Genomic DNA, 12,461 nt, shown 5'->3' on the forward strand with positions numbered 1-12,461 from the left:
GATGACACTGTATTTTGATTGAAATGAAACAGGTTCTGCAGGTATTAGGATAACTTGTGGTCAAAACCAGGTCAGGGTGTTTTTTTTGTTGTTGCTTTGATTTTTATTTTTTTTTTGTCTACAGCCCTGTAGATCATGAACTCTTTGATGTTTATCAGCATGAAACTGCACTTAGTAATAGTATTTCCACCAGTTTTCATTAAAGTTTCACACTCATCCAGCATTTCTAAAGAGCATATTAAGGCTTTATGATTGAATGTGAGAGCAAGAACAAGAAAGAACAGCCTTTAAAAAGTGGCAGCAGTCAAGTGAACATTGCATCTTGTGTTTAGCATCTCTTAAACAGGGAATTCCATGTGAGCTGGGGAGTTTTTTGAGCTGTTCTTTTTGCCACTGCTGCTTCATCATAGGTCACTCCAGCTGGTTATCAGTGCTCAGCCCTGCTGCACAGTAATCAAAGGCAGGGAATGGAGCCAGGCTTCCCATTCTGAGTCCAGTTCCCGACTCTCTAGCCAGGGAGTAGGTAGGGTAACTGTGAAATATGCTGACAAAGCAGACTGGAGGCAAGGTAGACTAATAGGGGTTAATGCTGTTGCTGATGGCTGAGGGAGGCACAAAGAATTTTATATTGCTTGTGGAGCTGTTGGCATTTCTTCTTTCAAATCCCATGCTCTGACATGCTGGCTTGATGTATCATCTCAATAATGTGGGAAGACTGGGGAAATTCAGTGAAATGGCTATATTTCAGTACAGTGTCTGTCAAGGGAAGGATGTCAGTCAATCACAGGCTGGAAAAAGCAAACAATGTCTTATCTCTGGGTGAGACTGAAATTCTTAATGTCCCAGTGTGCAGACCTATGCCTCCATTTTCAGGCACTATACACCCTTGAGCAGCCACATATTTAATCTGTGTTGAGTGCAAGTGTAAATCTTGATGTGTTTCACAGTGGAGAACCCTTTCCAGCAGAAAGGAAGAGATGAGGTGAAACAGTAACAGAAATTTCAGTTACTGCCTGAGATCTGCTGTACCAATGAGGCAATTAAAATGGTGCCATTGAATTAACAGTTTATACACAATGAAGGAGTTTAGGAGATTGCTGAGCTATGAAAAAAAAATTCAAAACCATCCATTTAAATGTTTTGATTATTTGGTCAGTTGCTGAAGCACTGGTTCATGAGATGACCACTGTCCTGAAGTTAATCAGATCACTTGTCACTTAGAAGATGTCTCAGGAATGTCTCAGTGAACTGATTAGTCATCTTTATCTGACATGAGAAATATTTTTTGTTGTAGCAGAAACTGTGATTTGGAGTCATACTGATTGCTAGTGGAGATAACAAAAAATTTTGAGATAGACCAACATCTGAATGAAGGTAGCTGGTATCCTTTCTCACCTTATATTATTCTCATTATTCTTTGCATGACTGATAACAAACCCATCATTTTCAGCTAGTCTATGCAAATTTATTAAGAATGACTATGTAAGCATTCATAATGCTTTCCTCTTTGTGATGGTCTCCTCCTGGCATAGTCAGAACACATTGACACAGCTGTGTGAGAAGGCAGCAGTGGTAACACTGGTTTGCATCTCTTCCATGAGTGGTAGCATCTGTTAGATGATTAACTAAAGGATTTCAGCTGTCAGAGCTGTCAATCTGACACCTTTGATGAGCACTAAAATAAACCTGTTCTACCAGAAACCGTTCATTTTTTTACCCTGCTTTTGATTTGCTTGACTCTTTGTGTCCTTGCCGATAACTACCAGAAAGGCTAATGCATTAGAAACTATGAAAAGTGAAGCAAGCGGCTGTCATTTTTTGCACAACAGATGTTCCTGATCAGGAATCAGACAAAGGATCTCATCACTCTTCCTCTGAGCAATTTAATTTGTCTGTTCCATGGCGCACCAGCCACCTCCTATCTAGTGACTGATGTGCCCAAGTCCTACTTCATTTCAGGATCAGTTCCTTTAATCTTACAGAATTATTAAGTTTTTTTCGGTGCCAGGGCAAAGAGAGTGGAAAAAAGGAAATTGCTTCATTGCTTACATTGTCACCAATGATGCATCATAATGAAAAATAGCAAAGAGATATTTCAAAAATAGGAAACCCAAGTACTACGTCTTAAGAGAACTAGAAATAATCTGTGAGCACTTTTTTTAAAGAAACAGCAATTATAGATTTAATGATGTTTCTTTAGAAGTTTTAAAACTCAGAGGGGGAAATAAACAGTGTATTATATAATCAATAAAATAATCATATTCTTGTGATGTAACTTAGCAGGATGGAAATTTTTTATATTTTTAAGAAAAGCTGTTGCTGTGGATCCAGTTCTCCTCTCCTTAGTAATGCAAATTGTCTGAAATAAGTAATTACTGGCCGTGTTACTCTTTTTTCTATTTAGATTGATGAAACTGTATCACTCCACTGCTGTTTTGTAGTGATGGATGGGTACTGCTGGAGGTGTAAATTCTGTAGTTATTCTATAGTTAATTTCCCAGCCATTCTGCTAAAGACTTGCTGAACGGGAGAGGCAAGGGCAGGTGGTCTTACCTTGTGCTTGTGGCCAGCCCAGCACAGAAAGGGCAGCTGCTGCTGATGGCACAAACAGGATTGTCCATGGCCACAGTCCCAGCTGTCAGTCCTGATAAATGAGCAAAGTGTAATTGAGGAGTTCATGGCTATCCATCACTGGTGGAAAGAGAAGCCACTCATGTGACCTCTTTGCGATTTGACAGGTTGACAGGACGGAAGTGATTCGAACCTGTATAAATCCCGTCTTCTCCAAGCTCTTCACGGTGGATTTCTATTTTGAAGAGGTGCAGCGATTGCGGTTTGAGGTCCATGATATTAGCAGCAACCACAATGGGCTGAAAGAAGCAGATTTCCTCGGTGGCATGGAGTGTACTCTTGGACAAGTAAGTGTCACTGACATTTTCCCTCTTGTTGCACACTTTTTGTATATATATATATATGGATTATGTTCCTTGTTGATTGATTGATGGGTGAGATTTATAATTAGTGGCAAAATTCTTAATTGGTGCTTTGAATGGGATAATTGAGAACTTCTGCTGGTTTGTTTTACTGCTGTAGTACAGCTTCAAGTCAGCCACTACTTACAGGAAATGGAAGATCAGTGATTGGCCTTGGATACTGAAAGCCCATGATAATTACACCAGTGCTGGAAAATAGACTGATTTTGAAGAAAGTTATTGTTCCTAACATTGCATGGGATTTAAAGCAAGTTCCAAGTCAAATAAACACCTAAAACTATACTTTATTCACATAGGGTGGTGCCTGGTGATGTGGCAAATAGAGAGATAGGGTTGGATTCATTTCCCTGACTCTCACTCATCCAAAAGTTGTGTCTAGGCTAAGTTACTCTTCTGATTTCCATCTTTAGTTCAGTGGAGAAAAACAGACAGTTCCAACCATTGATTCATTCTGCCTGAGACACCTATCACAGATTAGGACAAATTGTCTTCAGGAGATACCAGTCTTTCCTCATCAGTTGTCAAGAGAGTCTAGGCAGCTGGCTTAGGGGAGATACTTAACTTTTGGGATTACTAAATTTAAGGGTGATGAGTCCTACCCACAAGATCAATATCTAGATGTCATTATAACCAAGTCTGTGGTGAGTTCCCATACTGCTGACTGGTGGCACGCTACAGTGTCCCAGGCATCGCAGTTTATTTCAGACTGGCAGAGTTTTTGTCATGCAGGGTTTTGTAGCACAGATTTCTGCTCTGTCCATAACAACAATGCCAAATTTCACTTATCTGAGTGCAAATTTGTTCTCCATGCTGTGTTGTGTGCCAAGAGCAGGAAATTCTTTTGTTTAGCTCATCCTTTGCAGTGGTTCCACGTAAGTTTCTATTATGAACAGCATAGTGTGTCATGGGAGATGCTGCAAAGCTTTGATTCCCTGTTTTCTCACCTTTTGTTGCTCCTCCCTCAGCCCTACCACACTGGAATGACTTTGATTTTCTTCCCACAGCTATTAGGCTGAACATGCTAGAAAAGCCCTCTCAGCAAGAGAAATAATATGAAATATATGCATTTACTAAATTGGAAGCTCAAAATAAAGATGTTGATATTTAGGATATTTAAAGTGCACTATAAAGTCTATTCCTTTTGACAGAATTCTTGTGGTCTTAATCAAATAAGAAAATAAGCTATCCTATAACACCAAAGCAAAATGTTATTATAATGTTCTTCTTGCTTAATTGGCTTGAAAAAAAGGGGGGAAAAATGTCACTGTTGCTGCCTGTAGCATAAATGTCTTTATAATGATTTGATCTCTATAAATAGCACACAGCTGGGTTGTTTGCACTGTAATTTTAATGGTAACCAAGAGAAAATAACAGTGTGAATTCTGTTCACAGTAATGTAGCCTGAAGGACTCTGATCTCATATTTAGACTTTTTTTGGTGGTGTTCTTTCCCTCCCTCCCTCTAGTTTTTTACCCTTATAGAATTTAAAACTGATTTAGGAAACTCCAGAGTAGTAGCACTGGAACTGTCATCCAAGTCAAGCCTTTGTGAAGACTTCCAAGTTGAAAATTGTACAGCACAGGCTGTACAATTGTGTCTGTACAATTGTACAGACAATTTTGACATGAATTTGTTGTCTACATCACTTTAATGCCCAAATAAAACAAAATTTTGTGTGAGAGTGTGTGTCTGCCTCCCAGCTCACTTTCCCAGTACAAGTAGGTCTCACTGAGACATCCAGGAAGGCTGTAGATTTTTAGGCATAGTTTGAGAGACTGATGCCTTTCCCTCCCCCCATAAAAGTGCCAACTTCTATTGCTTTCCTCTAGGTAATAATTGATCTCTAAGAGATTCACTGCTACCTGTACCTGTTTGTAGATGATCACTTAGATGTGTGGTAAATCTGCATGCTTACCCAAATAATGAAATACTTCTGTCGAAACCAAAATTACTACGAAAAATAAATGCTGGGAAAGACAATAGCATGGTTATACAGTAAGCTCACAGAGAGGAGTGAATTTTATCATTATTCTGATTTCAGTCTTACATGTAGCCTACCCAGTAGGTGCAAGTTGGTCAGAAATTTGGGGTCCTGGATGCGAATCTTGAAAAAATGCGTTCCTGTGGAAGGTGTCAGTAATCTCTTCCAAATGCTCTAATTAATTTGTGTTCCGTGAGAGTGATGAGGGCAGTGCTCTAGGCTGCTAGATCCTGAGCCATATACTGCCTAGAGACGTCCCACTGGATTTTCAGCAAGATTTATTTGTACTGCTCTTGCCAGGACAAGTCAATTCTGTGCCTCTACTCATAAAATACTGTGGTTGGCAGCATCTCATACCTGGATGTGAAGAGCAGATTCATCAACAGGAATTTCTTATGCCACAGCATTTAAACATGGTAGAGCAAATTGTTGTGGGTAGGCACCTGATGAGTGTAATTACATAAACATTAACGTGCTAAATAGAGGCATTTCCTCAAAGTGATTTGTTTTGTCCATCACACTCAGAAGTTTCCCTTCCAAACAAAACAGTAGCAGATTATCTCTTGAAGGGTTTGACAGGAGCAGGCTTAGTGTGAGGTGTTTAGGAGGGATTTTTTTTGGTGTGTTTTTAAGAACTAAACGTTCTTCTTTTAAAAGTTTTAAAAGTTTTCTTCTACTGAGAAAGGCTCTTTCTGCATTCCAGTTTCCCAGCTTCTTGAGTGTCCTGGTAACATGCAGACTGGCAGAATATAAATATATTATATCTCTATAATACAATAGAGAACAAACATGTTCTCTACGGTTGGAATGATAACCACACCAAACCCTAAAATATTAGAGAAGGTAGGAAAGATAAAAGTGCAAGCAAATTTATCTCAGTTAGCAGCATTATCTTAAAATATGGTCTGCAATTACATGTTGTTTATAAAATGGAGTTTCTCAAGGAACTTTACATCAAAAGAATGTGCCATACTCCAAGCAATTAAGTTGCCTGTGTTGTATTGTTTAAATAAAGTGACACTGTTAAATGGTAGGTTAAGGTGCATAACTAAAAACTACAATTTTTTAAAATATATTATTATTTTAAATTTTGCATTTAATTTCTAATTAAATGCAAAAAACTAATATCTAATAATACCAGAGTTTACCAATTAAGTTTTACAGTCATATGGTAGCTATTTAATCAAGGAAAATGTATCATGTTTTGCTTGTAAACTCACAAAGGTTATTCTTAATTGGGAGCATCATTGTGAAATTAGATTCATAGAATCCCAGCAGGGTTTGGTTGGAAGGATCCTTAAAGACCATCTAATTCCAACTCCCATGTCATGGGCAGGGACACCTTCCACTAGACCAGGCTGCTCCAAGCCTCATCCAGCCTGGCATTGAACACTTCCAGCAATGGGGCATCCATAACTCCTCCAGGCAGCCTGTTTAGTGTCTCACTACCCTCATAGTGAAATTACTTCGTAATATCTAGTCTAAACCTACCCTCTTTCAGTTTAAAGACATCAGCCCTTGTCCTGTCACTCCATGTCCTTGTAAAAAGTCCCTCTGCAGCTCTCCTGTAGCCCCCTTTAGGTACGGGAAGGTGCTGTAAACTCTCCCCAGAACCTTCTCTTCTCCAGCTTGAACAACCCCAACTCTCTCAGCCTGTCTCCATAAGGAGAGATGTTCTACTCCTCTGACCCCCTCTTCATGGCCCTTCTCTGGAGACCCAAAACTGGATGTTTTACTCCAGGTGGTGTCTCTGGAGCAAATCCTTTCTGGGGTTTAATTGAAGTACCACACAAGGAATGGCGCAGACATTTGGGAATGTGTGTTCTTCCTGTGCATATTATAAAGTCATTTAACTGAGAGGGATCCCTGGGGTTTCCAGTTCAATCTGCTGCTCAAAATAGATTAGAGCAGGTTGCTCAGGGGCTTGTCCAGTCCGGTCTCGAATGTGTCCAAGGATGGAGCTGTCACAGCCTCTGGGCTTTGTCCCAGTGTTTGGCACCCTCACAGCAGTGATGGCCTCCTGTGTGTAGGCAGAAACATAATGAACCCTCACTCCTATATCATGTGCAAATACCTTTAGTAGCCTTCAAGTGGCAAAAGCAAGCTTGTATTTACAAGGTAAAAATAACCAGAGCAGGGATGCCTTAGTTTTAGCTGGTCTTGCTTAGCGAGGAAGGCAGCAGTATCAGCCTTCTTGAGCTGCTGCTGTGATTGACAGCTGTTGTTTGGAGTGGGACTGTTGGGGTAGAGCAGTGGTTTGGCATTCTGCTTCCTGCTTCAGCATAAATGGCTTGGGATGCTCCACCAGGCTGTGCATCTGACCACTAATCTTCTAACTCTTTGATTCACTCTAAATAGTTGCTGTTCTTTGCATAGGCACTGGCAAGAAGAGGCACACATACACAGCTTTGCAGCTATAAGCAGTGAAATCACAACTGGTAATATTTTAATTGGCGTCTTGGGCTGCCACTCCATAAAGGTGATCTTATGCTTTCTTACAGGTGTTTTAGATGCTATGAATCAGTTCATGCCTTGTCATGGTTTTACAGATGTCTGTAACTTTGGAGAGAGATTCTTCCCTCTTTCCTCTTTGTTTTTCTCTTTGCCTTCCCTGTGCCTAGGAAAAGCGTTCAGACACTCCACTCACCCATACTAATGACTTCCAACTAAATCCTCACCTAGTCACTGAGGGTGTGGTACTTCTGTTGCTTTTTGGTTGCTCACAAAATCTGTAATTGTTTTGAGTGTCAGGAGATAGATTGGTTTTTGTTTAATGGGTCAGGGCTTTATGTACATGGAAAAAACAACAGGGAAATATTAGATGGAAAAGCATAGTCATAAATTTAACAGTCTGATTTTCATGATATTCAGTTGGGATAGCGTGGTGTTTTGATCTTGGCTGGGTGCACGGTCTGGAATATTCCTTTGGTTAATTTGGGTGAGCTGGCCTGCCAGCATCTTGCCCACCCTCAGCCCCTTGATGAGGAGGGGAAATGTTGAGAGACAGCGCCGATGCTGTGCCCACCCTACTCAGCAGTCGCCAAACCCTGGTGTGTTATCAACACCTTTCTAAGTACCAGCGCAAAGCACAGACCTGTGAGGGCTGCTGTAGGAAAATGAACCCAATACAGACAGCAAAACCCCAAACCCAGGTCCTATTATGTTTATATGTTAATGCCTTCATGAGTCATGAGTTTCTAAAGCTCCCTTATTGGAATCATTCATATGTATACTCCATAAATTATATAGAACATTGAAATTGCATCATATAGTACAGTAAGGCATCAAACTTCCTAATAACTAAAGTTAATTTCTTAACCACACAGTAATTATCTGGTGGGTGGCTTAGAAAAACTTTTTTCCTCTGAAGTTTCACCCAGAAATTTTAGTCTGCTCTTTAAGAGCTCACAAAAACTATTCCAAACTCACATTGCCAAAACTTTCTTAACTACTGCTCAGCTCTGCATGCAACATCCCAACTATGGGAACCAGTAAAGTTTTTATTTCTTAGATGCTGTGAACTGCCCCATCTCTGTGGGTTGGGTTATTCTCTGTTACATATTATGTGGGAATAGCCTTCATGGCTTTTCTTCTATTACTACTAATAGAAGTAATATTACTTCTACTGTGGCTGGTCTTTGCTATTTTCAAATTTTGGATTCCATCCCTTGTTTAGTTTCTTTCAATTTATAGAACTGTTAAAATATTGTTACTCCCTTATTTGCTCAACTAGTAGCAGAAGAAGACTGCAGAGATATAAATCTTTTGCTGTCAAGAATGTTTTCAAGTATTATTCTGAAATTTAATATTACCCACACACATTTGTGTACAAATTGGATTTAAAATCTTCCTTCTCAGTAATGAGTTTAATTGTTTCTCATGTGTTTTTCATACTATATGCCATTAGCAGATTATGCACTTGAAAAAGCTGGCTGATTATTAGTTCAGTTTCAGCCATTGCAAATCCCCTTGCTCTTGAATTAGAGAAAGGCTAAAAGAGTCATGATTGCACCTGAATTAATTAAACTGAAACAGTTTGCATGAGAATATTTGTTTAATAGACTGTTGACTGCTTCTGTGGGGCAAAAGACATAGGACCATCTTTTTTCAAGGTATTTGAATTCCTAAATCTCATTAGATGTCTGTGTGCCTCCTTAGGTATCTAGGTACCTTTAAATACTTGGCCTTTGATCTCCTCCAAATGAAGTTGCTCAATTCATTAGTGGGATGAATAATGTACTTTATTAGATATGAATGTCATTTTCTACCAGCGCTGACTCAGAGCAGAAGCAAATAATGAATGCAGAACTCTCCCTAACTTGGCCTAACCCTTTCAGCACCTCAGTTATCCCCAGGAAGCTCTTGGTTTGCCATTGCAGCATGATCTTTGAAGCTTTAAAATTTTCTAGATTAATTTTGCCATAATTAATAGAATTTCTTGTACAGTTTGTACTGCTTTGTTTTCACATGCTATATCGTTTTGTATGAACTACTGTAGCAGTCTTTAGAAAAGTAATTTAAATTTAGTTTGCTATTATAATGAGATATTATTATGACTAATTCTAAAAGGGCTGCTACTCTACACACTAATTAAATTCAAAGACCTTTTAAGCTATCGGTAAGATATTTCCTGTAATAACATTATGTCTCTTGTGACAGGCATGTCTTTTTTTTTTTCTCAGTGTTCTGTTTTGATTGACTATTTTCAGGTACAGGTCTTTAACAAAGACAAGGAGAGGTATAATTCAGCTGTAAATAGACTGATCAGAACAATACCATAACAAACAAAAGAAATCTTGAAGAGTGATGAGTATGAATTATATGTACAGAGAGGATGATTATAGCACTAAAACTGGCTCTGCAGAGGAGCAAGAATTCTGTGAGCAGTTAGAATGAAACATTTCCTCACTGTGGATGTATACACCTGAACTTGATCACTTGAAGGGATTTCTCAGTATCTGTGACCCATTCCCCAAACCCTTTTTTTCCATGAGGGGAGTACAGTCACTGATATTTATGTAATGTCTGGCATCTCATCATGTTGAAATGTAGCGTGCTTGGTGCATCTGCAACTATGTGCCACCATCCATGAAAACTATTTGGTGGGTTCATTGGGAGGGATAGATCATAAGATAAACACAAGCACATCCAAGTTGTATGAACCTTGTTTTGTCACAAACCAGGCTGAAGAGGAATGCATGAAGGAGAGAGTTTTTACACTGTCAGGCAGAGCTACTTCTACTGCCTGTGTTTAAAACTGGTCTTTCGTTATTCATGTATACAGGTGAAATGTCATTAAGGTCTGACATTATATTTGTGGGTGTTTAGAGGCTTACAGTAGCTGACTTGATTATAGTAAGAGGGCACTAATGATTTACAAGCTTCAGAATATATTTTGCAAATGTTAAATCTCCAATAATTTGTCAACTTACTCTGGTTGCATCATTCCACTTACAGCAGTATCATGAAAGTATTGCTGTCCTTCATTTGGGAGACTCTGTAAGAGTGAAAAAGGCGCTTTAAAGGTTGTACTTTTATGCTAGAATGGAAGAGCTTAAGAGAGTATGTAGCATGACTGGCAAATACTTTTGATATGGTTGTCTCAAGTTTTACATACCACAGAATCCTTCTCATGCTGTGCATCAAGGATTAAAAGGATTTTGTGAATACAGTCAAGTCATTTTGATTGTATATGTTAAAATCCCCACTCAAACTTGAAAAGATAGCAGTTGTTTTACCTGTTTAACTGTTACTGTCTCAACCTGTGAGTTTTTATCACTTTTTCTCTTCTAATTCTCTCTAGTATCTCATTTTGTGGAGTGAAGCGGTGACTGTGCAGGGCTTAGCTGCTGCATGGTTAAACCACGACATAAGGGTTGGTGCAAGATTTGAGACTTTTTTTTTGAGAGAGTATGATTGCTACTTTTCTTTCCTTGATATATCAACATGGCTCTAGAGGATGTTATTAGAAAAACACTGTTTCTATATGCTGTTTGGTGGGAAATTGCTTCTCCAGGCTTGAAGTGTGTCTACCACAAAGGGCTCTGCACTTAAATATATTTGATCATGAAGATTCAGTGTGTGAAAAAGGCATTTGGATAGAGGAAAAAATGCTACTAAACTGTGACTAGGTGCTCTTTGCAGTCCTGAAAACAGTTAGGTTGGCTAGAAGAAAGTTTTACAACTACGAAAGTCCATATAGCAGGAATAACACATCTGGGAGAAGAATTAACACAAAGGTGCTAGGAAATAAAAGTTATTTCTCTGGCTATCCCTGCTAGCAAGGAAGAGATACAAAGACTTCTTCAAGTTGTGTACTGTTGTGTTTGAGGGAAATTTGTGCTTAATCTGCCTGTGTAAATAACTAAATTTGGGGTTCCTGTAAGGAAGTCTAATGTGCAGAAGAGGACAGTCCAAATGAAGAGTTTTAGACACTTGACCTCTGGCTCAGGGTGGCACCTTGCAAAACTGAATCAATGCTGTTGAAATAACTTGGTTAAAAAGCCATATTGAAAACTTGTTGGCTCAATTTATGAGCATTGGGAATTCTGCATGATATTACTGGAAGTTATCCCTATATTTGGTTAAGAAAGACATTTTAGAAGTCTCTTAAACAAGCCAGGTAAAACAAGTCATTATATTTCACAGCTCATCTTACACAGTGCTGATTAGTCACGACTCAGGCACAGGAGAGAGGAAACCTTCATCAGAGTCCTTGTCTCTGAGTGACTGCTGAGCAATGCTCGGTACACAGCTGGTGTCAGCGCCTTGGTGCTTTTATCTCGAGTCTTGCATCTGTTCATACTTTTAAAATAATGAAAAAAAAAAAAGTGCAAAGCCTCTTTTAGCTATTTTAAATTGGAAATAGGATCAAATGGAGATGTAAGGCCAGATTTTTCCACAGTATTGAGTATCTGTCCTTAACCTATAAGGGCTTGTATGTAATAAAGAAAATTAAGATCATCTTCAAGGGAATTTCTCACTCCCATCTTACCACAGGACTGACATCCCTTATCACTACAGACCAGAAATCCAGCTGAGATGATGTTCTGTTGAGATGATTGCATATCTGATAAATACAAATAACTTCATGTGCATATCCTCCCTCTCAGAAACAGAGCAATGGTTTTTACATTCTTATTTCCACCTTATGCAAACATATTAGTATGACATTTTTATTGGACATGTGATGCTCTTAGGCCAGAACTGGGTAGTAGTTTGTATGTAGCTGAAAATGAACTTGACTTCAATTTTCTTAGTCTCACCTTTAATATCTCTGAGGTCTGGCCCTTGTACGAGCCCCCCCACACTGAACAAAGGATTATTGTTGTTTAACCCCAGCTGGCAACAAAAGCACCATGCAGCTGCTTGCTTACACCCCCTTTGCCCTGTGTCTGCCACAGTGGGGAGGAGAATCAGAAACAAGAGGTGAACTTCGTGGCTTGAATAAAAAACAGTTTAATAATTGAAACAAAATAAAATTTTAT

General features: G+C 39.0%; 1 protein-coding gene across 4 annotated transcripts in view; it reads left to right on the forward strand.

Annotated features, from left to right (window-relative positions):
- CPNE4 (copine 4) overlaps window positions 1-12,461 on the forward strand; it is a 268,547-nt gene that overhangs the window by 155,550 nt on the left and 100,536 nt on the right. For all 4 annotated transcript variants that reach the window (XM_086849429.1, XM_086849453.1, XM_086849437.1 and 1 more), the window contains one exon: window positions 2,739-2,918. In XM_086849429.1, coding sequence (XP_086705555.1) covers window positions 2,739-2,918 — 180 coding nt within the window. The remainder of the gene's footprint in view (window positions 1-2,738; window positions 2,919-12,461) is intronic.

Source organism: Cyanistes caeruleus, chromosome 1, assembly GCF_971803275.1.
Source record: "Cyanistes caeruleus chromosome 1, bCyaCae1.hap1.1, whole genome shotgun sequence".
In the NCBI taxonomy this organism is placed as follows: domain Eukaryota; kingdom Metazoa; phylum Chordata; class Aves; order Passeriformes; family Paridae; genus Cyanistes; species Cyanistes caeruleus.